At 53.3% G+C, this 25,846-nt stretch overlaps 1 protein-coding gene across 3 annotated transcripts in view; it reads left to right on the top strand.

Moving 5' to 3' along the window:
* DPYSL5 (dihydropyrimidinase like 5) overlaps positions 1-24,953 on the top strand; it is a 62,981-nt gene extending 38,028 nt beyond the window's left edge. For all 3 annotated transcript variants that reach the window (XM_072143931.1, XM_072143930.1, XM_072143932.1), the window contains exons 2-13: positions 4,986-5,250; positions 9,726-9,884; positions 9,967-10,146; positions 10,705-10,773; positions 11,233-11,277; positions 13,710-13,785; positions 19,489-19,645; positions 19,818-19,959; positions 20,270-20,412; positions 20,494-20,701; positions 21,097-21,265; positions 21,984-24,953. In XM_072143931.1, coding sequence (XP_072000032.1) covers positions 4,990-5,250; positions 9,726-9,884; positions 9,967-10,146; positions 10,705-10,773; positions 11,233-11,277; positions 13,710-13,785; positions 19,489-19,645; positions 19,818-19,959; positions 20,270-20,412; positions 20,494-20,701; positions 21,097-21,265; positions 21,984-22,069 — 1,695 coding nt within the window. In that variant the 5' untranslated portion in view covers positions 4,986-4,989 and the 3' untranslated portion in view covers positions 22,070-24,953. The remainder of the gene's footprint in view (positions 1-4,985; positions 5,251-9,725; positions 9,885-9,966; positions 10,147-10,704; positions 10,774-11,232; positions 11,278-13,709; positions 13,786-19,488; positions 19,646-19,817; positions 19,960-20,269; positions 20,413-20,493; positions 20,702-21,096; positions 21,266-21,983) is intronic.
* Positions 24,954-25,846: the final 893 nt, after the last annotated feature.

Raw genomic sequence — 25,846 nt, 5'->3', positions numbered from 1 at the left:
CTCTGTGACTCTTCCAGTCTCTGTATCTCTGGTACAACCTGCTGATGTTTCTGTGACTCTTCCAGTCTCTGTATCTCTGGTACAAATTGCTGATGTCTCTCTGTGACTCTTCCAGTCTCTGTATCTCTGGTACAACCTGCTAATGTCTCTGTGACTCTTCCAGTCTCTCTGTATCTCTGCTACAACCTGCTGATGTCTCTGTGACTCTTCCAGCCTCTGTATCTCTGCTACAACCTGCTTATGTCTCTCTGTGACTCTTCCAGTCTCTGTATCTTTGGTACAACCTGCTGGTGTCTCTGTGACTCTTCCAGTCTCTGTATCTCTGGTACAACCTGCTGATGTCTCTCTGTGACTCTTCCAGTCTCTGTATCTCTGGTACAACCTGCTGATGTCTCTCTGTGACTCTTCCAGTCTCTGTATCTCTGGTACAACCTGCTGATGTCTCTGTGACTCTTCCAGTCTCTCTGTATCTCTGCTACAACCTGCTGATGTCTCTGTGACTCTTCCAGTCTCTGTATCTCTGCTACAACCTGCTTATGTCTCTCTGTGACTCTTCCAGTCTCTGTATCTTTGGTACAACCTGCTGATGTCTCTGTGACTCTTCCAGTCTCTGTATCTCTGGTACAACCTGCTGATGTCTCTCTGTGGCTCTTCCAGTCTCTGTATCTCTGGTAGAACCTGCTGATGTCTCTATGTGACTCTTCCAGTCTCTGTATCTCTGGTACAACCTGCTGATGTCTCTCTGTGACTCTTCCAGTCTCTGTATCTCTGGTACAACCTGCTGATGTCTCTGTGACTCTTCCAGTCTCTGTATCTCTGGTACAACCTGCTGATGTCTCTCTGTGACTCTTCCAGTCTCTGTATCTCTGGTACAACCTGCTGATGTCTCTCTGTGACTCTTCCAGTCTCTGTATCTCTGGTATAACCTGCTAATGTCTCTCTGTGTGACTCTTCCAGACTCTGTATCTCTGGTACAACCTGCTGATGTCTCTCTGTGACTCGCCCAGTCTCTGTATCTCTGGTACAACCTGCTGATGTCTCTCTGTGACTCTTCCAGTCTCTGTATCTCTGGTACAACCTGCTGATGTCTCTGTGGCTCTTTCAGTCTCTGTATCTCTGCTATAACCTGCTGATGTCTCTCTGCTGATCATTTGTTAGGTGTCGTGATCACCTCATTGTAATACAACAATGTGAACAGCAAGATGAAGAGGATGTGATGAACATATATGTATAAGGGAGGATCACATGCCAGATTTTGTCCTGTTCATTAAGTCATCCATATCCCTTAAAAAAATCATCTTGTTATCCTAACTGAGGTTGGTTCCTCACCTTTTATTATCCTTTTACGGACCGGGCTTATATTAGAGGAGAACTGGTGGCAGCTTATTGGGTTGATAAGATTCTGTTTCTCTGAGGCTGGTGAGAGGGATCTTATTGTTGTGCCATATCCTGAGGTTGTGTGGACAACTCTAAATCACTTCCGGCGCCTTCCAGGACCAGTGTGTTCAGGGATCGTCTATAAAAGTGTCTGTTGACCTTGTGTACCCTTCAGGGGTCCGAAACGTCACGTTTTCCTTCACAGAGGACTGTTAAAACAACCAATCCAATCGAGCCAGGAATATTTTGGGTTGATTCGTGCAGCAAACACCTGGTGCGGATTTTACAGTTAATGTATAACTGAGGAGAACCAAAAACAGTGCCTCTACTGAGATCACTTGTGGTGTATGTATATTATCCTCTGGGATTATCACAGTGCAGAGTGGGAGCTGAGAGATACTTACAAGTGGCTTGGTGATGTTTTATAGATTGAGATGTCTCATCAGATCTCCATAGGTTCTTTACAGTAAGAGCAGAATCTCTAACATGGGAGTAACCAGTCGCTGAACGTTGTATATCCCCCAGTGATAATCCTCTATAGTGTCTGAGTCTCAGTATGGATGCTATAACAAGTGGGTTTATATACAATACCATAAGACGGACCAGAACCTTGTGTCGGTCTCCGGTCTCTGCGGCAGTCTCCGCGGTTCTCCTTGATCTCAGTCGGAGTCTGTAGAGTTTGTCAGGTTTGATCACGTAATGGAAGTGACGGGTGCGATCTGCCTGCCCCGGGCTTCATCTCCGCGGATCCTTGCCTGCTGTGTCATGTACAGGGAGTTCATGGGTTTTCAGGATCTTGCTGATCGGTAATGACATAATCGTGACGTTGCGTTACTAGCCTTGGAGTTCCATCGTATGGCGGAGAAGTATCTACAGAACAGCTCCTCCGCTGAACCTCATGTTATGTATCTGCATAACATCTCTAGGTATTGTGTGTGCAGTATCATGTCTTATACTCCAGTCACATCCAAAGCTGCAGTTCTTGGGAGGACTCGTATGTGTAGACACTCATTGGTTTTTTTGCCTGGCAGCACCTTTGAAGATTCCTCATCTGTAAGTCTTGGCGCGTCTCTCCGGTGTCGTTAGGATGGTGCGGATGTGTGAGAACGTTCTCATTCATTGGGTCACTTAAAGGGCAGGACTATTTATTGCCATCACAGGTTCTCTCATTGTCAGACAGTCATTCTACGTTCAGGAGATTCAGGAGGTTTGTACCATGGTTACTAAGCATTGGAAAGCATTTATTTCTCCACTTCTCATAGGAATACAGATCTTCACATTTTTGTAGCTCCTATAATATGGAGATTTTGGAATTTCCACTGCTTGGGTTCTGTCCGTCTCCAGTTCCTGTTGGGTCCCTTGGTTGTTTCTTAAAGACACCATAGATCAGACAACATGTAGGTGCTATAATGCCTGTGGCTTCCCTAGTGTGTGGTTTGGCTGCATTTTATGGTTTCCATTGTGGAATGGAGGAAGGTGTAGAGTTCCTGGTGGTGGAGGGGAGATATAGCTTTTCTGCTAGCCTGGGGTAAGGTGAAGGCTCCCTGGTTTCCTGTAAAAAGGTTAAAGGAAACCTACCAGTTAGAATGGCAGGGGTAAGCTGTAAGTACCGAGCACCAGCGCAGGGTGAGCTCAGGGTGAGCTGGTGCCGGTACTTACTTTCGTTAGTGTTATAAACCGCGGTATCGCGGTTTTAACACTTTTTAAACTCTAGACCAGTCAAAGCTTCGTCGCTGCGTGCACACAATCGTGCGCACGCCTACATAGGAAATAGCAGAGATGTTGCGCGCGCATGGTCGTGCGCAGCGCCGAAGCCTCTCCTGCTCTAAAGTTTAAAAAGTGTTAAAACCGCGATACCGCGGTTTATAACACTAACGAAAGTAATCTCACCCTGCGCTGGTGCTCGGTACTTACAGCCTACCCCTGCCATTCTAAGTGGTAGGTTTCCTTTAAGGTTTCCAGTAGAGAGGAGAAGGTTCTCTGGTGGCCTATAGAGTGTTGAAGGTTCCCTGTAGATAGTTGATGATTCCCTGGTGGCCTGTAGAGTGGTGAAGGTTCTCTGGTGGCCTGTAGAGTGGTGAAAGTTCTCTGGTGGCCTGTAGAGTGGTGAAGGTTCTCTGGTGGCCTGTAGAGTGGTGAAGGTTCTCTGGTGGCCTGTAGAGTGGTGAAGGTTCTCTGGTGGCCTGTAGAGTGGTGAAGGTTCTCTGGTGGCCTGTAGAGTGGTGAAGGTTCTCTGGTGGCCTGTAGAGTGGTGAAGGTTCTCTGGTGGCCTGTAGAGTGGTGAAGGTTCTCTGGTGGCCTGTAGAGTGGTGAAGGTTCTCTGGTGGCCTGTAGAGTGGTGAAGGTTCTCTGGTGGCCTGTAGAGTGGTGAAGGTTCTCTGGTGGCCTGTAGAGTGGTGAAGGTTCTCTGGTGGCCTGTAGAGTGGTGAAGGTTCTCTGGTGGCCTGTAGAGTGGTGAAGGTTCTCTGGTGGCCTGTAGAGTGGTGAAGGTTCTCTGGTGGCCTGTAGAGAGGTGAAAGTTTTCTGAGGGCCTATAAGGTTCCCTGGTTTCCTTTAGAGAGGTGAAGGTTCTCTGGTGGCTAGTATAGAGGTCTGAAGGATCTGCATGTACAAAGGTGATGCTTCTCTGGTGACCTGCAGAAAGGTATAGTTTGTTTGTTGTAAATTATGGTCTATTTGAGATATCCAGAATTTACAGCAGGCTTACTGCCAAGTAGAAAATATTTGGACCTTGCAATGTGCTGTAGCAGAACAGTTTGTGAGAAGAACCAAGACTTCAAGTTGACTGGGCTCCTGACGTTCAACATGGAGCTCCCTAACTTTATTTTCGGTGGCAGCTCGTTGCTCCTGAGCTTTTAGAGAGATCTTTATTACATTTTTGGGGTTGTTATCTGGTAATATGTAGGGTTTGGGGTGTCCTGTTCCTTGATGTTGACGCAGTTCCTAGGTTTTGTGTGCAAGAACTCTGAATTCCAAGTTCCATTGCAAGTTCTCATGGACTGTGGTGAGTTTTTCCATTGTCTGGTGTTGCTTTAGAACCATTACTACTTTTCTTTGTGCTCTAGATGTGTTCTTGATGGATTATTTCTGGATCTTGTTGAAGTACTGAGTAGGTTGTATGCACAGTGGACATCTGGAGTAGAACAATCTCATGTTGGTGCTCATCAGTACAGATATGAGCCCAGTGATAGCAGTTTTAGTAGTATCTCACGAGTCTCTCTGCTGTAGGACATCTTGCCTCTTCTGATATCTGTTCACAACCTTCTACTTGGTTCCCTTCCCCCATCTCATGAATAGGTACAGAGAACCGTTCCACACAAAACTACAAATAACAGGGCCACAATGGAGGCAGGCCTCGGTGAAATGGACATTGACCAAAATTTGACTTGTAGAACTTTAGTAGAACATTTTGACATGATCGGGGTCACACCATAGTCTCCACCATAGTTACAGATCTCTCAGGAGATGCAAAAAGTTTCATAAAGTTCTGGAGCACAATATAGAGTTCTAAGAACTGATGCTTCACAATTGTCACATTGAGACATGTCAGGAGGTGTAGAAGATGTAAGACCTCTCCATCCTCTAACTCTCGGCCATTCTTCCTGCAGAGCCATGCACGCCAACGCAGCCAGTGTTCGGATCCTCATTAAAGGGGGTAAGGTGGTGAACGATGACTGCACCCAGGAGGCCGACGTCTACATCGAGAACGGGATCATCCAGCAGGTGGGACGGGAGCTGATGATACCAGGAGGCGCAAAGGTCATTGATGCCACCGGAAAGCTGGTCATCCCTGGGGGCATAGACACCAGCACCCACTTTCACCAGACCTTCATGAATGCCACCTGCATGGATGACTTCTACAACGGCACCAAGGTAAGAAAGGACTCCGGCATGTGTGGGAGCAGAGTGTCTCCTGGTGTGGGATGTTTCATTGTCCACTCTACAGAGTATAAGGAGGACCTTTCACTATCTTACACTCATGATGATGAACACCCCGTGCTGTAGGGGCCACTTCAGACATTCACAGACATGTTGATTTTTCCCCCTAGCCCCTACAGTTGCTGAGATATCAGTCCCGGTATCTGACCATTATAGGCCTCTCCACTGTCAGAGAGGAGGAGCTGGAGCAGAGTTAGGGGCGTGTGTTATGATAATCTGCTACTTGTTAACTCCTCCCCTCTGACAGTAGAAAGGATTACAATGGTCAGATACTGCGACTGATATCTCTGCAACCCCAAGGGCTAGAAAGAAAATGCAAAGTGTTCCTGAATCTGTGAAGAAGCCCCTACATGTGTGTGGTGGTGAGAGGTCCTCTTTAATCATTTCCAATACCTTCTCTCACCACCAGATCTGCATTTACCATTCTGATATGGAAGATGTTTGTATGTTACATGAAAATACAGGCAGTCCCCGGGTTACATACAGGATGGGTTATTTAGGTCCATTCTTAAGTTGAATTTGTATGTAAGTCGAAACTGTATAGTTTATAATTGTAACACCAGACAAAAAAAATGGTTTTGTCTCCGTGACAATTGGATTGGAAGTTTTTTGGTGTCATGGGAACGAGGATTATCTATAAAACGTTATTACAGACACTTTACAGCCTGAGACTAAAGTAACATCCAGGGACCACAGGGGGCAGAGGGGTCGTCTGGAACTAGGGCTCGTCTGTAACTAGGGGCAGCATCCTCCTATTAGTGGCTCTGTACATCCTAGTATCAGTAAGAGGAGACCGTTCTGAGCGTGACCTTCTGTCCTTCCCCACTGTCCGAGGTTACAGTGATAAGACGGCCGTAACGTTCAGCTTTCCAGCAACGCTGCGAGGGTTAAGCTGGAGTTGTCTCCAAGACTCGTCTTCAAGGCTCTAACATGAGATGAAACCGGGACAGAATGAAAGAGACGCATGAGATGAGAGGAGGAATGGAGGCTCAGACATCACAGGAGGCCGCGCCAGACACATCTATATGAATAATTCACACGTGCGGCGGAGACGTGTACTGACAGACGCTCACCCTGTTTACCAGGCACTAACAAGGACGCTAATTAGCTAACGAGGCGAGGGATCAGACTGGACGAGGGGTCCGGCCCAGACATCTCACCTCTGCCGGGGTCAGAGACATCTGCGAAGTGCTGTGACTACCTATCTACTGGGGGGCATGTGCTGTGACTACCTATCTACTGGGGGGCATGTGCTGTGACTACCTATCTACTGGGGGGCATGTGCTGTGGCTACCTATCTACTGGGGGGCATGTGCTGTGGCTACCTATCTACTGGGGGGGCATGTGCTCTGACTACCTATCTCCTGGGGGGCATGTGCCGTGGCTACCTATCTACTGGGGGGCATGTGCTGTGACTACCTATCTACTGGGGGGCATGTGCTGTGGCTACCTATCTACTGGGGGGGCATGTGCTCTGACTACCTATCTCCTGGGGGGCATGTGCCGTGGCTACCTATCTACTGGGGGGCATGTGCTGTGACTACCTATCTACTGGGGGGCATGTGCTGTGACTACCTATCTCCTGGGGGGCATGTGCTGTGACTACCTATCTACTGGGGGGCATGTGCTGTGGCTACCTATCTACTGGGGGGGCATGTGCTCTGACTACCTATCTCCTGGGGGGCATGTGCCGTGGCTACCTATCTACTGGGGGGCATGTGCTGTGACTACCTATCTACTGGGGGGCATGTGCTGTGACTACCTATCTCCTGGGGGGCATGTGCTGTGACTACCTATCTACTGGGGGGCATGTGCTGTGACTACCTATCTACTGGGGGGCATGTGCTGTGTTACCTATCTACTGGGGGGCATGTGCTGGGGCTACCTATCTACTGGGGGGCATGTGCTGGGGCTACCTATCTACTGAGGGGTCATGTGCTGGGGCTTCCTATTTACTGGGGGTCATGTGCTGGGGCTACCTATCTACTGGTTCCTGACCCCTCATATAGAGCATCTGACAGAGAGATCTGTTACATACGGCCCTGGTTATCCTCTAGAGCCAAGAATCTGGTTTAGTTGCTTGTTTTACATCTACCCACAACTGTGCACAATCCTAGCTCATAGCACGTGTATCCACAGACCTCACTCGTATCGTGTGTATATATATATATATGTATCCACAGTCCTCACTCGTATCGTGTATATATATATATGTTGATACTCGGTGCTGTACAGAGGACACATCTCAGTTGGTGAAGGTTTCTATATGTCTCCAGTGACCTCTGCAGGCGGACGCCTCCTCCGGGCTGATGCGTTATGGCTGCGCTCTGCGTCCTGTGTGAATGTGGCTGTACACCCCGCACTCCTGTACAGCACAGAGCGACAGTGATATTACGTGTATACTATATATACATGCTGCCATCTCTCCGCTCACTCATAGGGTACCATGTCTTCAGTCGCTGGAGATGTGTAAGAGGAGCTGGTCCCCCCCCTCTCTATAGTATTCGGGGGTCTCATGTGGTCGGGCCTGGCCGGTGTCTATGGAAACCTGAGGCCTCCGGGGAGTCTGGGCCTCTGCGTCTTTGTCCCGCAATGAAAGGGAATGAGCTCCAGATCTGATGTGAGGAGGATGAGGAGGGATTAGATATTTCTGCCTCGTCTCCTCTCGCTGCACAGATGAGAATAATTAATATTATATCATGATGTCTGACGCCATCTTACTGTACACCTGCACCTCTCGCACACCACGCCGTACAGGGAGAGAATAGATTGTACCAGCGAGACAGAGGGAGCATAGAGCGTGCCGGCCGTACAGGGGGAGCATAGAGCAGGCCATCCAGACAGAGGGAGCATAGAGCGTGCCGGCCGTACAGGGAGAGTATAGATTGTACCATCCAGACAGAGGGAGCATAGAGCGTGCCGGCCGTACAGGGGGAGCATAGAGCAGGCCATCCAGACAGAGGGAGCATAGAGCGTGCCGGCCGTACAGGGGGAGCATAGAGCAGGCCGACCAGACAGGGGGAACATAGAGCAGGCCATCCAGACAGAGGGAGCATAGAGCGTGCCGGCCGTACAGGGGGAGCATAGAGCAGGCCATCCAGACAGAGGGAGCATAGAGCAGGCCATCCAGACAGAGGGAGCATAGAGCGTGCCGGCCGTACAGGGGGAGCATAGAGCAGGCCGACCAGACAGGGGGAACATAGAGCAGGCCATCCAGACAGAGGGAGCATAGAGCGTGCCGGCCGTACAGGGGGAGCATAGAGCAGGCCATCCAGACAGAGGGAGCATAGAGCAGGCCATCCAGACAGAGGGAGCATAGAGCGGGCCGACCAGACAGAGGGAGCATAGAGCGGGCCATCCAGACAGGGGGAGCATAGAGCGGGCCATCCAGACAGGGGGAGCATAGAGCAGGCCATCCAGACAGAGGGAGCATAGAGCGGGCCGACCAGACAGAGGGAGCATAGAGCGGGCCATCCAGACAGGGGGAGCATAGAGCGGGCCATCCAGACAGGGGGAGCATAGAGCAGGCCATCCACACAGGGGGAGCATAGAGCGGGCCGGCCGTACAGAGGGAGCATAAAGCGGGCCGGCTGTACAGAGGAAGCATAGAGCGGGCCAGGCAGCTGGGGACTGAGATACAGAGGTGAGGCTCCCCCAGGTATGACCTTGCCTCCACCATTCTATAGGCTCTGTCCCTAGGGGGCGCTCTGTCCCTAGGGGGCGCTCTGACCCTAGGGGGCGCTCTGACCCTAGGGGGCGCTCTGACCCTAGGGGGCGCTCTCTCCATAGGGGGCGCTCTGTCCCTAGGGGGCGCTCTGACCCTAGGGGGCGCTATCTCCATAGGGGGCACTCTGACCCTAGGGGGCGCTCTCTCCATAGGGGGCGCTCTCTCCATAGGGGGCACTCTGACCCTAGGGGGCGCTCTCTCCATAGGGGGCACTCTGACCCTAGGGGGCGCTCTCTCCATAGGGGGCACTCTGACCTTAGGGGGCGCTCTAACCCTAGGGGGCGCTCTGTTCCTAGGGGGCGCTCTCTCCATAGGGGGCGCTCTGTCCCTAGGGGGCGCTCTGACCCTAGGGGGCGCTCTCTCCATAGGGGGCGCTCTGACCCACACACTGTGGATTATTCCCTGTTATTTCAGGACATGGGACAGCTCCGTCCTCCAGCTCTCCGGCTCCTTGTCCTCTGCTGCATTGTACAAGTAGTTGCGTCTATCGTGTAACATCACTAGGACCACAGTCCCATATGGACTCAGCTGATGGTGGTTGCAGCTCTAGCTGTGACTGGAGTAAGATGATTGGATGCAGTGATAATGTATACAGTTGTATCTCTATTACATAATGTTTCACCTCTGCTGCTTCGCTACTTTGTGTCAGACGGTAACAATTTCCTCTCTGCCCCCCCCTCAGGCCGCGCTCATGGGAGGGACCACCATGGTGATCGGACACGTCCTCCCAGACAAAGACATGTCGCTGCTGGACGCCTACGAGAAGTGCAGGAGCCTGGCCGACCCTAAAGTCTGCTGCGACTATGCTCTGCACATGGGCGTCACCTGGTGGGGACCCAAGGTACTGCATCACCGCGCACTTGTGTTTCTGTGTTTCCCCTCACATCTGCTCCATTGCCATTGATTTGCCTTCTGTCGCGCAGGTGAAGGCTGAGATGGAGACCTTGGTCCGAGAGAAGGGGGTGAACTCCTTCCACATGTTCATGACCTACAAGGACCTGTACATGCTCAGGGACAGCGAACTCTATCAAGTTTTCCGTCACTGCAAGGACCTGGGCGTCGTGACTCGGGTCCACGCTGAGAATGGAGACCTGGTAACCGAGGTGAGACACGAGCAGGGAGAGGCATCGCCCCGCGGAGGTGTCCCGGATTATACAATATTATAACCCTCGTAATGATCCGAAATAACAGTCCCTCTAGTCACATCCAGAGCTGCATCAGTAACCGCAATCCTGGTGACGTTGTTTAAGTCATTATGGTCCAGGGAGGCTCCTGATTGGTTGTAGCAGAGGCATGACCTACCTGTCCCAGCTCCCAAAGAGAATTCCCTGGGGAGGCAGAGGATGGGACAGAGAAACTGATTACATTTCTCCATAGAGATAATGATGATGTCCTTGTAGTCGTAGTCAGGCTTTAACCAGACCATGCTCGATGCAGAGCAGAAGAACACGGAGCAGAGAAACTACTTTAATGTATCCATGGAGTTAGTGTCCTATGCCCTTGTAGTCGTAGTCAGGCTTTAACCAGACCATGTACAATGCAGGTAGATGCAGTCAGCAGAACATCAGCACTGGGTGCCCTCCCTGCTCAGTATTATGTGGTCCATGATGGGTGCCGCAGCCGTGTGTTCCCCATGTAATCACAGCTTTCTTTCCATGTAGGGTGCAAAAGAGACATTGGAGCTTGGGATCACCGGTCCTGAAGGCATTGAAATCAGTCGACCGGAGGAGGTAGGAGCGTGGCAGAGGGGATAAGACCCTCGTTTGCTTCATTCTGATTATTTATCTACAGTAACAACCTCCTGACTCCCCCCTCCCCTCTGACACCGACCACTGAGGGACTGCCAAGGGCTCTGCACTGCCTCTAGTGGCTGCTCTGGTCATTATTACTGGTTTTGCTGCTGTTTGTTGTGACATTGTTCACACTTTCACATAATAATCAACCGCTGTAAAACCAGGAGAGGGGATGGGAGAAGAGGAAGAGCTTCCCTCTTCCTCTTCTCCCATCCCCTCTCCTTATGGGGTGAGGGGAATCATCCGAGACAAAAGAAGGGATCCTGGGTAGCCACGTGATTGGTCAGAGCACAGCATAGCCCTGGCGCTGTCGTATAAGCCTAACCCCTCAGCACAGGATGCAGGAAAATCTGGAAGTGAAGACTGACATCTCTGCTGTCTCTACATTCATTACAGCTGGAGGCCGAGGCCGTGCACCGAGCCATCACCATCGCTAACCGGGTAAGAGGGTAACACAGCATCTAATATGTGATGTGTGTCTGATATATAGTGTGTCTGTGCACCTGTGTGATGTGATGTATAGTGTGACTGCACCTGTGTGATATATATAGTGTGACTGTGCACCTGTGTGATATATAGTGTGACTGTGCACCTGTGTGATATATATATAGTGTGACTGTGCACCTGTGTGATATAGTGTGACTGTGCACCTGTGTGATATAGTGTGATTGTGCACCTGTGTGATATAGTGTGACTGTGTACCTGTGTGATGTATAGTGTGACTGTGCACCTGTGTGATGTATATAGTGTGACTGTGCACCTGTGTGATGTATATAGTGTGACTATGCACCTGTGTGATGTATAGTGTGACTGTGCACCTGTGTAATATAGTGTGACTGTGCACCTGTGTAATATAGTGTGACTGTGCACCTGTGTAATATAGTGTGACTGTGCACCTGTGTGATATATATAGTGTGACTGTGCACCTGTGTGATATAGTGTGACTGTGCACCTGTGTGATATATATATAGTGTGTCTGTGCACCTGTGTGATATATATATATATATATATATATAGTGTGACTGTGCACCTGTGTGATATATATATATATATATATATAGTGTGACTGTGCACCTGTGTGATATAGTGTGACTGTGCACCTGTGTGATATAGTGTGACTGTGCACCTGTGTGATATATGTAGTGTGACTGTGCACATGTGTGATATATGTAGTGTGACTGTGCACCTGTGTGATGTATAGTGTGACTGTGCATCTGTGTGATGTATAGTGTGACTGTGCATCTGTGTGATGTATAGTGTGACTGTGCACCTGTGTGATGTATAGTGTGACTGTGCACCTGTGTGATATAGTGTGACTGTGCACCTGTGTGATATAGTGTGACTGTGCACCTGTGTGATATAGTGTGACTGTGCACCTGTGTGATATATATATATATATATATATATATATATATATATATATATATATATATAGTGTGACTGTGCACCTGTGTGATATAGTGTGACTGTGCACCTGTGTGATATAGTGTGACTGTGCACCTGTGTGATATAGTGTGACTGTGCACCTGTGTGATATATGTAGTGTGACTGTGCACATGTGTGATATATGTAGTGTGACTGTGCACCTGTGTGATGTATAGTGTGACTGTGCATCTGTGTGATGTATAGTGTGACTGTGCATCTGTGTGATGTATAGTGTGACTGTGCACCTGTGTGATGTATAGTGTGACTGTGCACCTGTGTGATATAGTGTGACTGTGCACCTGTGTGATATAGTGTGACTGTGCACCTGTGTGATATAGTGTGACTGTGCACCTGTGTGATATAGTGTGACTGTGCACCTGTGTGATGTATAGTGTGACTGTGCACCTGTGTGATATATGTAGTGTGACTGTGCACCTGTGTGATATATATAGTGTGACTGTGCACCTGTGTGATGTATAGTGTGACTGTGCACCTGTGTGATGTATAGTGTGACTGTGCACCTGTGTGATGTATAGTGTGACTGTGCACCTGTGTGATGTATAGTGTGACTGTGCACCTGTGTGATATATATATAGTGTGACTGTGCACCTGTGTGATATATGTAGTGTGACTGTGCACCTGTGTGATATATATGTATAGTGTGACTGTGCACCTGTGTGATGTATAGTGTGACTGTGCACCTGTGTGATGTATAGTGTGACTGTGCACCTGTGTGATGTATAGTGTGACTGTGCACCTGTGTGATGTATAGTGTGACTGTGCACCTGTGTGATATATATATAGTGTGACTGTGCACCTGTGTGATATATGTAGTGTGACTGTGCACCTGTGTGATATATATGTATAGTGTGACTGTGCACCTGTGTGATGTATAGTGTGACTGTGCACCTGTGTGATATATATGTATAGTGTGACTGTGCACCTGTGTGATGTATAGTGTGACTGTGCACCTGTGTGATGTATAGTGTGACTGTGCACCTGTGTGATGTATAGTGTGACTGTGCACCTGTGTGATGTATAGTGTGACTGTGCACCTGTGTGATATATATATAGTGTGACTGTGCACCTGTGTGATGTATAGTGTGACTGTGCACCTGTATGATATGATGAGATGCGGCTCCTGTGTGATGTATAGTGTGACTGTGCACCTGTGATGTATACAGTGTGACTGTGCACCTGTGTGATATAGTGTGATGCGGCTCCTGTGTGATGTATAGTGTGACTGTGCACCTGTGTGATATAGTGTGATGCGGCTCCTGTGTGATGTATATATTGTGACTGTGCACCTGTGTGATGTATAGTGTGACTGTGCACCTGTGTGATATGATGAGATGCGGCTCCTGTGTGTGATTTGGTGTCACTAATCCTGTCCCCGGTGTCTTCTGCTCCTCTAACCTCTCGGCCTCTCCTCCTCTTCTGCTTCTCAGACCTTCTGCCCTGTGTACTTGGTGAATGTGTCCAGTATGTCAGCGGGTGATGTCATTGCTTCCGCCAAAATGCAAGGTGAGACCTGGAGCCGCCACCACCTGGGCCACGTGGGGCAGCCGTGTTATCCCCCCAGCCTAGAGGGGGCAGCCGTGTTATCCACCCGGCCTAGAGGGGGCAGCCACATTATCCCCCGGCCTAGAGGGGGCAGCCACATTATCCCCCCGGCCTAGAGGGGGGCAGCCGCGTTATCCACCCGGCCTAGAGGGGGCAGCCACATTATCCACCCGGCCTAGAGGGGGGCAGTCGTGTTATCCACCCGGCCTAGAGGGGGCAGCCACGTTATCCCCCCGGCCTAGAGGGGGGCAGCCGTGTTATCCACCCGGCCTAGAGGGGGCAGTCGTGTTATCCACCCGGCCTAGAGGGGGGCAGTCGTGTTATCCACCCGGCCTAGAGGGGGGCAGCCGTGTTATCCCCCCAGCCTAGAGGGGGCAGCCGTGTTATCCCCCCAGCCTAGAGGGGGCAGCCGTGTTATCCACCCGGCCTAGAGGGGGCAGCCACATTATCCCCCCGGCCTAGAGGGGGCAGCCACATTATCCCCCCGGCCTAGAGGGGGCAGCCGTGTTATCCACCCGGCCTAGAGGGGGGCAGCCGCGTTATCCACCCGGCCTAGAGGGGGCAGCCACATTATCCACCCGGCCTAGAGGGGGCAGTCACGTTATCCCCCCGGCCTAGAGGGGGGCAGCCGCATTATCCACCCGGCCTAGAGGGGGGCAGCCGTGTTATCCCCCCGGCCTAGAGGGGGGCAGCCGCATTATCCACCCGGCCTAGAGGGGGGCAGCCGTGTTATCCACCCGGCCTAGAGGGGGCAGTCGTGTTATCCACCCGGCCTAGAGGGGGGCAGTCGTGTTATCCACCCGGCCTAGAGGGGGGCAGCCACGTTATCCCCCCGGCCTAGAGGGGGCAGTCGTGTTATCCACCCGGCCTAGAGGGGGCAGCCACATTATCCACCCGGCCTAGATGGGGGCAGCCACATTATCCACCCGGCCTAGAGGGGGGCAGCCACATTATCCACCCGGCCTAGAGGGGGGCAGCCGTGTTATCCACCCGGCCTAGAGGGGGCAGTCGTGTTATCCCCCCGGCCTAGAGGGGGCAGTCGTGTTATCCACCCGGCCTAGTGGGGGGCAGCCGCATTATCCACCCGGCACAGTGGGGGGCAGCCGCATTATCCACCCGGCCTAGAGGGGGGCAGCCGCATTATCCACCCGGCCTAGAGGGGGGCAGCCGTGTTATGCACCCGGCCTAGTGGGGGGCAGCCGCATTATCCACCCGGCCTAGTGGGGGGCAGCCGCATTATCCACCCGGCCTAGAGGGGGGCAGCCACGTTATCCACCCGGCCTAGAGGGGGGCAGCCGCATTATCCACCCGGCCTAGAGGGGGGCAGCCGTGTTATCCATCCGGCCTAGAGGGGGGCAGCCGTGTTATCCACCCGGCCTAGAGGGGGGCAGCCGCATTATCCACCCGGCCTAGAGGGGGGCAGCCGTGTTATCCCCCCGGCCTAGAGGGGGGCAGCCGCATTATCCACCCGGCCTAGAGGGGGGCAGTCGTGTAATCCACCCGGCCTAGAGGGGGGCAGCCACACTATCCACCCGGCCTAGAGGGGGGCAGCCGCATTATCCACCCGGGCTAGAGGGGGGCAGCCACGTTATCCACCCGGCCTAGAGGGGGCAGTCGTGTTATCCACCCGGCCTAGAGGGGGGCAGTCGTGTTATCCACCCGGCCTAGAGGGGGGCAGCCACGTTATCCCCCCGGCCTAGAGGGGGGCAGCCGTGTTATCCACCCGGCCTAGAGGGGGCAGCCGCATTATCCACCCGGCCTAGAGAGGGGCAGCCACACTATCCACCCAGCCTAGAGGGGGCAGCCGCATTATCCACCCGGCCCAGAGGGGGGCAGCCACATTATCCACCCGGCCTAGAGGGGGGCAGCCACGTTATCCACCCGGCCTAGAGGGGGCAGCCACGTTATCCACCCGGCCTAGAGGGGGGCAGCCGCGTTATCCACCCGGCCTAGAGGGGGGCAGCCGCGTTATCCACCCGGCCTAGAGGGGGCAGCCGCGTTATCCACCCGGCCTAGAGGGGGGCAGCCGCATTATCCACCCGGCCTAGTGGGGGGCAGTCGCTTTATCCACCCGGCCTAGTGGGGGGCAGCCGCATTATCCACCCGGCCTAGTGGGGGGCAGCCGCATTATCCACCCGGCCTAGAGGGGGGCAGCCGCATTATCCACCCGGCCTAGAGGGGGGCAGCCGTGTTATCCACCCGGCCTAGTGGGGGGCAGCCGCATTATCCACCCGGCCTAGAGGGGGGCAGCCGTGTTATCCACCCGGCCTAGTGGGGGGCAGCCGCATTATCCACCCGGCCTAGTGGGGGGCAGCCGCATTATACACCCGGCCTAGAGGGGGGCAGCCACGTTATCCACCCGGCCTAGAGGGGGGCAGCCGCATTATCCACCCGGCCTAGAGGGGGGCAGCCGTGTTATCCATCCGGCCTAGAGGGGGGCAGCCGTGTTATCCACCCGACCTAGAGGGGGGCAGCCGTGTTATCCACCCGGCCTAGAGGGGGGCAGCCGTGGTATCCATCCGGCCTAGAGGGGGGCAGCCGCATTATCCACCCGGCCTAGAGGGGGGCAGCCGTGTTATCCATCCGGCCTAGAGGGGGGCAGCCGTGTTATCCACCCGGCCTAGAGGGGGGCAGCCACATTATCCACCCGGCCTAGAGGGGGGCAGCCGCGTTATCCCCCCGGCCTAGAGGGGGGCAGCCGCATTATCCACCCGGCCTAGAGGGGGGCAGTCGTGTTATCCACCCGGCCTAGAGGGGGGCAGCCACACTATCCACCCGGCCTAGAGGGGGGCAGCCGCATTATCCACCCGGGCTAGAGGGGGGCAGCCGTGTTATCCACCCGGCCTAGAGGGGGGCAGCCGCATTATCCACCCGGCCTAGAGGGGGGCAGCCGTGTTATCCCCCCGGCCTAGAGGGGGGCAGCCGCATTATCCACCCGGCCTAGAGGGGGGCAGTCGTGTTATCCACCCGGCCTAGAGGGGGGCAGCCACACTATCCACCCGGCCTAGAGGGGGGCAGCCGCATTATCCACCCGGGCTAGAGGGGGGCAGCCACGTTATCCACCTGGCCTAGAGGGGGGCAGCCGCATTATCCACCCGGCCTAGAGGGGGGCAGCCGCATTATCCACCCGGCCTAGAGGGGGGCAGCCGCATTATCCACCTGGCCTAGAGGGGGGCAGCCGCATTATCCACCCGGCCTAGAGGGGGGCAGTCGTGTTATCCACCCGGCCTAGAGGGGGGCAGTCGTGTTATCCACCCGGCCTAGAGGGGGGCAGCCACGTTATCCCCCCGGCCTAGAGGGGGCAGTCGTGTTATCCACCCGGCCTAGAGGGGGGCAGTCGTGTTATCCACCCGGCCTAGAGGGGGGCAGCCACGTTATCCCCCCGGCCTAGAGGGGGGCAGCCGTGTTATCCACCCGGCCTAGAGGGGGCAGCCGCATTATCCACCCGGCCTAGAGAGGGGCAGCCACACTATCCACCCAGCCTAGAGGGGGCAGCCGCATTATCCACCCGGCCCAGAGGGGGGCAGCCACATTATCCACCCGGCCTAGAGGGGGGCAGCCACGTTATCCACCCGGCCTAGAGGGGGCAGCCACGTTATCCACCCGGCCTAGAGGGGGGCAGCCACGTTATCCACCCGGCCTAGAGGGGGGCAGCCGCGTTATCCACCCGGCCTAGAGGGGGGCAGCCGCGTTATCCACCCGGCCTAGAGGGGGCAGCCGCGTTATCCACCCGGCCTAGTGGGGGGCAGCCGCATTATCCACCCAGCCTAGTGGGGGGCAGCCGCTTTATCCACCCGGCCTAGTGGGGGGCAGCCGCATTATCCACCCGGCCTAGTGGGGGGCAGCCGCATTATCCACCCGGCCTAGAGGGGGGCAGCCGCATTATCCACCCGGCCTAGAGGGGGGCAGCCGTGTTATCCACCCGGCCTAGTGGGGGGCAGCCGCATTATCCACCCGGCCTAGAGGGGGGCAGCCGTGTTATCCACCCGGCCTAGTGGGGGGCAGCCGCATTATCCACCCGGCCTAGTGGGGGGCAGCCGCATTATACACCCGGCCTAGAGGGGGGCAGCCACGTTATCCACCCGGCCTAGAGGGGGGCAGCCGCATTATCCACCCGGCCTAGAGGGGGGCAGCCGTGTTATCCACCCGGCCTAGAGGGGGGCAGCCGCATTATCCACCCGGCCTAGAGGGGGGCAGCCGTGTTATCCCCCCGGCCTAGAGGGGGGCAGCCGCATTATCCACCCGGCCTAGAGGGGGGCAGTCGTGTTATCCACCCGGCCTAGAGGGGGGCAGCCGCATTATCCACCCGAGCTAGAGGGGGGCAGCCACGTTATCCACCCGGCCTAGAGGGGGCAGTCGTGTTATCCACCCGGCCTAGAGGGGGGCAGCCGCATTATCCACCCGGCCTAGAGGGGGGCAGTCGTGTTATCCACCCGGCCTAGAGGGGGGCAGTCGTGTTATCCACCCGGCCTAGAGGGGGGCAGTCGTGTTATCCACCCGGCCTAGAGGGGGGCAGTCGTGTTATCCATCCAGCCTAGAGGGGGGCAGCCGCATTATCCACCCGGCCTAGAGGGGGGCAGCCGTGTTATCCCCCCGGCCTAGAGGGGGGCAGCCGCATTATCCACCCGGCCTAGAGGGGGGCAGTCGTGTTATCCACCCGGCCTAGAGGGGGGCAGCCGCATTATCCACCCGAGCTAGAGGGGGGCAGCCACGTTATCCACCCGGCCTAGAGGGGGCAGTCGTGTTATCCACCCGGCCTAGAGGGGGGCAGCCGCATTATCCACCCGGCCTAGAGGGGGGCAGCCACGTTATCCACCCGGCCTAGAGGGGGCAGTCGTGTTATCCACCCGGCCTAGAGGGGGCAGCCGCATTATCCACCCGGCCTAGAGGGGGCAGCCACATTATCCACCCGGCCTAGATGGGGGCAGCCACATTATCCACCCGGCCTAGAGGGGGGCAGCCGTGTTATCCACCCGGCCTAGAGGGGGCAGCCGCGTTATCCCCCCGGCCTAGAGGGGGGCAGCCGTGTTATCCACCCGGCCTAGAGGGGGCAGCCGCATTATCCACCCGGCCTAGAGAGGGGCAGCCACACTATCCACCCAGCCTAGAGGGGGCAGCCACATTATCCACCCGGCCTAGAGGGGGTCAGCCACACTATCCACCCGGCCTAGAGGGGGCAGCCGCGTTATCCACCCGGCCTAGTGGGGGGCAGCCGCATTATCCACCCGGCCTAGTGGGGGGCAGCCGCATTATCCACCCGGCCTAGAGGGGGGCAGCCGCATTATCCACCCGGCCTAGAGGGGGGCAGCCGTGTTATCCATCCGGCCTAGAGGGGGGCAGCCGCATTATCCACCCGGCCTAGAGGGGGCAGCCACATTATCCACCCGGCCTAGTGGGGGGCAGCCGCGTTATCCAACCGGCCTAGTGGGGGGCAGCCGCATTATCCACCCGGCCTAGAGGGGGGCAGCCGCGTTATCCACCCGGCCTAGTGGGGGGCAGCCGCGTTATCCACCCGGCCTAGTGGGGGGCAGCCGCATTATCCACCCGGCCTAGAGGGGGGCAGCCGCGTTATCCACCCGGCCTAGTGGGGGGCAGCCGCGTTATTCTGGACATGGCAGTGGAACCATTTTCTTTCCTTATATTATTATTCATTTTATTTTACAGGAAAACCAGTTTATGCAGAAACCACCACCGCCCACGCTACCCTGAACGGTCTCCACTACTACCACCAGGAGTGGTCACATGCTGCCGCCTACGTCACCGTCCCCCCGCTCCGGCTAGACGCCAACACCCCCAATTACATCATGAGTCTCCTGGCCAAGTAAGTGACGTCACCCTCCGTCCCCCCAATACTCTATCTGATAACAGAACGACGTGGAGTCAGGGTTCGTTACAATGTGTCAGTCCAGGCTGTTTGTGCAGAGCTCCAGCCCGGATACAATTCCCCGGATTCCTCCTTTAACATTTGTCTTCATGTTCTGTCCCTCCCTCAGTGACACCCTGAATGTTGTGGCCTCGGACCACAGAACGTTCACCACCAAGCAGAAGGCAATGGGCAAGGATGACTTCACCAAAATTCCTCACGGAGTGGGAGGCGTCCAGGACCGCATGAGTGTCATCTGGGAGAGAGGAGTGGTGAGTCTCCGGGGGTCCCTGACACACCTGGGGTAGCATAAGCACAACTCCCAACATCCATTTCAGCTGAAGACCTCAATGCTTGCTGGGAGTTGTAGTTTCACCTCCCTGAGCAGACAGTGCCCCCTAGTGGCCACTTACCATGACATATAAGCACAACTCCCAACATCCATTTCAGCTGAAGACCTCAGTGCCTGCTGGGAGTTGTAGTTTCACCTCCCTGAGCAGACAGTGCCCCCAGTGGCCACTTACCATACCATAGCACTTGAGTTTTCAGTCCCACTCATTATAACTCTTGTGCCCCCTGTAGGTGGGAGGTAAGATGGATGAGAACCGATTTGTGGCGGTGACAAGCTCCAATGCAGCCAAAATCCACAACATGTACCCTCGCAAAGGACGCATCATCCCCGGAGCGGACGCTGATGTGGTGGTCTGGGACCCCGAGGCTACAAGGTAAATGATTGGCCCGTACATTGTCTGTGGTTTGGTCAACGTCATATGAGTCTTAGAGTCTTATCTACATCTCTTCTTCAGGACCATCTCTGCCAGCACCCAGATCCAGGGCGGTGACATCAACCTGTATGAGAACATGCGATGCCACGGCGTGGCCCTGGTCACCATCAGCCGCGGCCGCGTGGTCTACGAGAATGGCGCCTTCATGTGTGCCGAGGGCTCCGGATCCTTCTTCCCCATGAGGACTTACCCCGACTATTTATACAAGAAGATGATACAGAAGGAAAAGGTGACAAAGATCCACAGGAGATGCCAGGGACCTTCCTATAGTCATGTGCAGGCCGATTGTTCTATTCCTGACCCTGGAATGAAGCCCAATGATCTCACTGATACATTGTTACAAATTCAGAACAAAAGAGAAGTTTCTTGTAGCAGATACACAAACAGCATAACATCCGGAGACTAAGAATCCCCCCGGACATAATGATTCCGGCTGAAATAATCTAATATTAGTGTAACTGGTGGGGGATTCCGCTGTATACAGTAGATGTAGTTCCCCAGGTTTACCACTATGTGGCAGTAGCTGATCCGTGTATCTGATAAGATGGCGTCTGTGCTGGGGGACATGATATCAGGAGAGGACGTGTGTCATCTCATGCTTCTTCTTATCTCTCTCTACATTAGATACTGAGCCTAAAATGTGTAGACCGCACCCCATACCAAGGAGATGTGGCCGTGGTGGTGAATGCTGGGAAAAAGGAAACGGGAAGTCCCCTGGCAGATACTCCGACCCGACCCAGCACTCGTCACGGTGGAGTGCGAGACCTCCATGAGTCCAGCTTCAGCTTATCTGGTGAGCGCTGCCGGCCAGGACTGCAGTACACACCGCCGCGTGCAGTTATGTCTCAGGCGGATAAGACGCGGAGCTTACAGAAGGAGTGTATACAATCCTACTGCTCTCAGGGGCCACTCCTGGTTACTGTACCTTTTGGGTAGAGATCGCTGACTGCGGGACATGCCTCTACAGTGCACTCCAAAACCTTTATTTCCAATATAAAGCCTGTAAGAGGGAGTGTATCACTATACCGAGAGCAGCAGGATGGTCCAGGGAGGTCATGTAGGTGGTGAGTACCTGGTCCAACTTCTGCCCGCTGGGTCTGTGACACCTGTGACATATACAGCTTCCTTTACACCACATGATAAATCAGTATGGAATAAGCGCCCCCTAGTGGTGGCCGAAGGTGGTCAGAATTTTATCCTCTATCATTGTTCTTGGCAAAAAGGACTTTAAGTAATATATTACATTCATGTGCTCACTGCTCCTTCTTCAAAGACTCTCTGCTTGTTCAGTGTCTGCAGAGACACCGGGGAGTCAGAATTGATGACATGTCGAATGGGAGCAGAGGAGAATTCCCACTTCTCTGTGTTGTCTTCATCCCCTCTTTTTCTCACGGTCTCTTCGCACCACAGTCTTATGCGTTTTGTCTTTGGCCTGGTCCGTAGCGCTTGCTTTGTGTATATACTGTATACTGTACACTTCCTTTATAACTTTATCTTACTCTTTCCTGCAGGTGCCCAGATCGATGACCATGTCCCGAAGCGAGCCTCCGCTAGAATCCTTGCCCCTCCTGGAGGAAGATCTAGTGGGATCTGGTAGATTCCTGCAGAAGATCACTCCTTCTGCCCCTTGTCAGTCGCACCCATCACATAAAAACTCACCTGTAACTTTTCGAGAGAGGGGATCACCTGTGACTCTGCATCGTCTGCGGCCGGGACAGTGCAGACATCTCACGTTTGTCTTCTGCCACCTACGTCTTAACCCTTTATGTACAGTAGTCATGGTCTCATGTGTGTATGGGAGAGTCCTATGAGCGTGTGAATGCATGGAGCTGTGGCCTTCCTGACTGGTTATTGCTTGTCTTCACACGGGAGGCATCTGATCCCACTCCTCCCAGGACCACAATCACGTATATCCATGATAACATTCTGCTCCTTGCCATAATCCTACAAGTTTCCCCCATATAAATCAGCCACGTGCAGTATTTACCAGCGGTTTGCAGCGCTTTGTCCAGATGGTGAATGAGCAGCTCTCTTTCCTTCTACCCCAGTAAGAAGTCCCAGCATAACCTGCAGTCCATGCATTCATCCACACTGACCACATCTCTCTGCTCCTCTTGCTCCAAGGGTTTTTGGCTCAGTTTGTTTAGATGAGACGTTGAAGTTTGTCGAGAGTTCTCTTAGTCTTATAGCAGAACCTTCCCATTGTCCCTTATACTGCAGTTCACGGATTACTGCCCCTTTAAGAAGCCAGGGCTTGTATTAGATGAGTAATGTGCTGATGGATGATTATAAGCAATTCCAGAAATAGCAAATGAAGGTTTTCTGATGAGTGGGATAATCTTCTTGCGACCCTTCCCTCTCCGAGCCGTGCACATGGTGTATTTGTATCGTATCTTTAGCACTGGCGGAGGTCCCTGTACCTCAGGGTGGTATTCAGGTGGCCACTTACCAGATGCCATCCCTCTCATCCATCAGTAATAAAGGGCTTCCTATCCCCTCACCCTCCTGTATCCAGAGGATATTCCATCAGCAATAATGTCCCTAAGCTCCGCGACTCCTCAGTGCCCAGTCTGGTATCTCGGGGGTTATTTGGATCTGTATGAGTCATGGTCACATGTAGTCGCACCTCGGAGCGCTGCCTTGAGTTACTCGCATGACGCGGCTTCTATACAACAATAACCACACACATGACATGAAGTAGTGAGGTCTCCAGGGTTACATGGTCTACGATGGAACCCGCCATCGTTACATGTAACTGCGTTAGTTGTACACGTCCCAACTCCGTCTGATCTTTTCAAAGGTTTTAGAAGGATTGGGGAAAGCCGAGTGCCCGCGGTGGCGCAATAACGAGACAAATAGTGATTGTATTTCATCTAAAGAACCATACAACATGTTTTGACATTGGATGTTGGACGTCTTCTTCAGGATCCTTCTCCTGATGACTGAGCACCTGTTCTTACAGCCTGAAGACCTTATTCCGATGTCTGAACATGTCCTATTCTTTTGATAAAATCCACAGTAAACTGGGTGGTGATCAACCTAATGGTGGGTGAACCATCTATCCAAGACCTTCTACATGTGACCTGACCAAAATGGGAGGGGCTGTAAAGGAGCAGTTCCCCCCCCCACCCTTGGGAAACATGTGACCTTTTCAAATATATGAATAACTCCCCACACTCGGGATTGGCTGTAGAGGAGCAGGGGGCGTCGCTAAGCCACGTGATGCATGTTTTCATATGTTTGAAAAGGTCACATGGAGGAGCTGTTTCCCAAGGGTGGGGGGAACTACTCCTTTCCAGCCCCTCTCACACAGCAGATGCTAATGAAAGGTACAATATAACATATCTTTTTTTCTGTAAAACCCATTTTTAATACAAAAACACTTTGGCAGTGTATGTACTCTGCTCTGTGGGGACTGAGGGAGTGCTAAAAATAGGTCTCCTGGTGACAGGTTCCCTTTAAGGTCTCTTTCCACGGATTATTGACTTTCCGACTGTTTATTCTTGGTAAATTTCATGCAATGTCCTGCAGAGCATTAAGGTCATTGAAGTGTATTGTAGTTCAGCACCAGGATTTTACAGATGATTGGACTCTCTACAGAACAACGAGTAGTATCAAAAGAGTAGTCAAAGAATCCTTCAGCAGCAAGATGTAATGTCGATAGCGTGATAGCAGACCATCACTTAATAACATCACTGTCTCTTACATCACCATCTATGATGTCAGTTGCAGGACTGGTCATGTAATGGGATTCGGGTTGGGTCGGGGGCAGCAATGCAGATATCGGCCGTCATAGGGGAAGAATGTAGAGTTTGGGAAGGGAATGTGTGTGAGCACCAGTAATATGCATGCACCTCGATGGTCGTAAGATGGGATTGGTAACTGCTGGGGAGGTGACGTGTTTTTTAAGAATTTAGTGTAACTAATAGAAATGCTGTAGAGGTAGGTGTAGGGAGGACTTGTATGTAGAGCAGTGATGCATGATAGATCCCGGGATATGTGGGGGTCACACTGTATGGGGTGGGGGGCACAGGCTGTAAACCTTCACTGTGATAAATCTGCTGTGTTATGCCCCGGACTTTAGCGTGTGTGTGTGTGCATTGGAGCTGTGCTGTTTTGTATATGTTGTAATAGTTTTATTTAATTCTTCTTTTGTTATGTTTTTTTTATTATTCTGTATAGTCTTTTATTTATTGAGCGCTGTCATGACGGGCACAGACCACATCTCACATTCTGGATCCGCAGCCTTCCTCCCCCTTTCGTTCACGCTTTACCATGCCAATGTTATGGTGCTAAAAGCAAAAAAAAAACTAAAAGTTGCACTAATATCACCCCCATCTATAGCCTGTACATTGCCATCCTCTGCTGGTTGATGAGCCACAGTGCCAATGCATTCATGTGCCGCCCTGAGGCTCGCAGGAGGCAGGGCGGATAATAGTGGATTCTGGTCCAAGTTTTCATTAAATTGTTACAACTTCAAACCAGTGTCTGTCATATTGTAATGAGATATAAGACAATCGCTAATATCCCTGGATACAATCACATTGCATATAATATTCCTGGATACAATTGCATTGCATATAATGGGGCACATTTACTTACCCATCCTGTTGCGTCAGGGGTCAGCATGGGCGCTCTGACCCCTCTGTGACTACACCCCCCATACACAGCGAGCTGCCATGTCCTGTGTGTCCTGACACCTTTCTATCATAGCCAGCAGTGGTCAGGGGTCAGCATGGGCGCTCTGACCTCTCTGTGACTACACCCCCCATACACAGCGAGCTGCCATGTCCTGTGTGTCCTGACACCTTTCTATCATAGCCAGCAGTGGTCAGGGGTCAGCATGGGCGCTCTGACCCCTCTGTGACTACACCCCCCATTCACAGCGAGCTGCCATGTCCTGTGTGTCCTGACACCTTTCTATCATAGCCAGCAGTGGTCAGGGGTCAGCATGGGTGCTCTGACCTCTCTGTGACTACACCCCCCATACACAGCGAGCTGCCATGTCCTGTGTGTCCTGACACCTTTCTATCATAGCCAGCAGTGGTCAGGGGTCAGCATGGGCGCTCTGACCCCTCTGTGACTACACTCCCCATACACAGGGAGCTGCCATGTCCTGTGTGTCCTGACACCTTTCTATCATAGCCAGCAGTGGTCAGGGGTCAGCATGGGTGCTCTGACCTCTATGTGACTACATCCCCCCATACACAGCGAGCTGCCATGTCCTGTGTGTCCTGACACCTTTCTATCATAGCCAGCAGTGGTCAGGGGTCAGCATGGGCGCTCTGACCCCTCTGTGACTACACCCCCTATACACAGCGAGCTGCCATGTCCTGTGTCCTGACACCTTTCTATCATAGCCAGCAGGGGTCAG

This window comes from Engystomops pustulosus, chromosome 3 (assembly GCF_040894005.1).
Source record: "Engystomops pustulosus chromosome 3, aEngPut4.maternal, whole genome shotgun sequence".
Lineage (NCBI taxonomy): Eukaryota > Metazoa > Chordata > Amphibia > Anura > Leptodactylidae > Engystomops > Engystomops pustulosus.
This window is presented reverse-complemented; position numbering and strand designations above follow the sequence as displayed.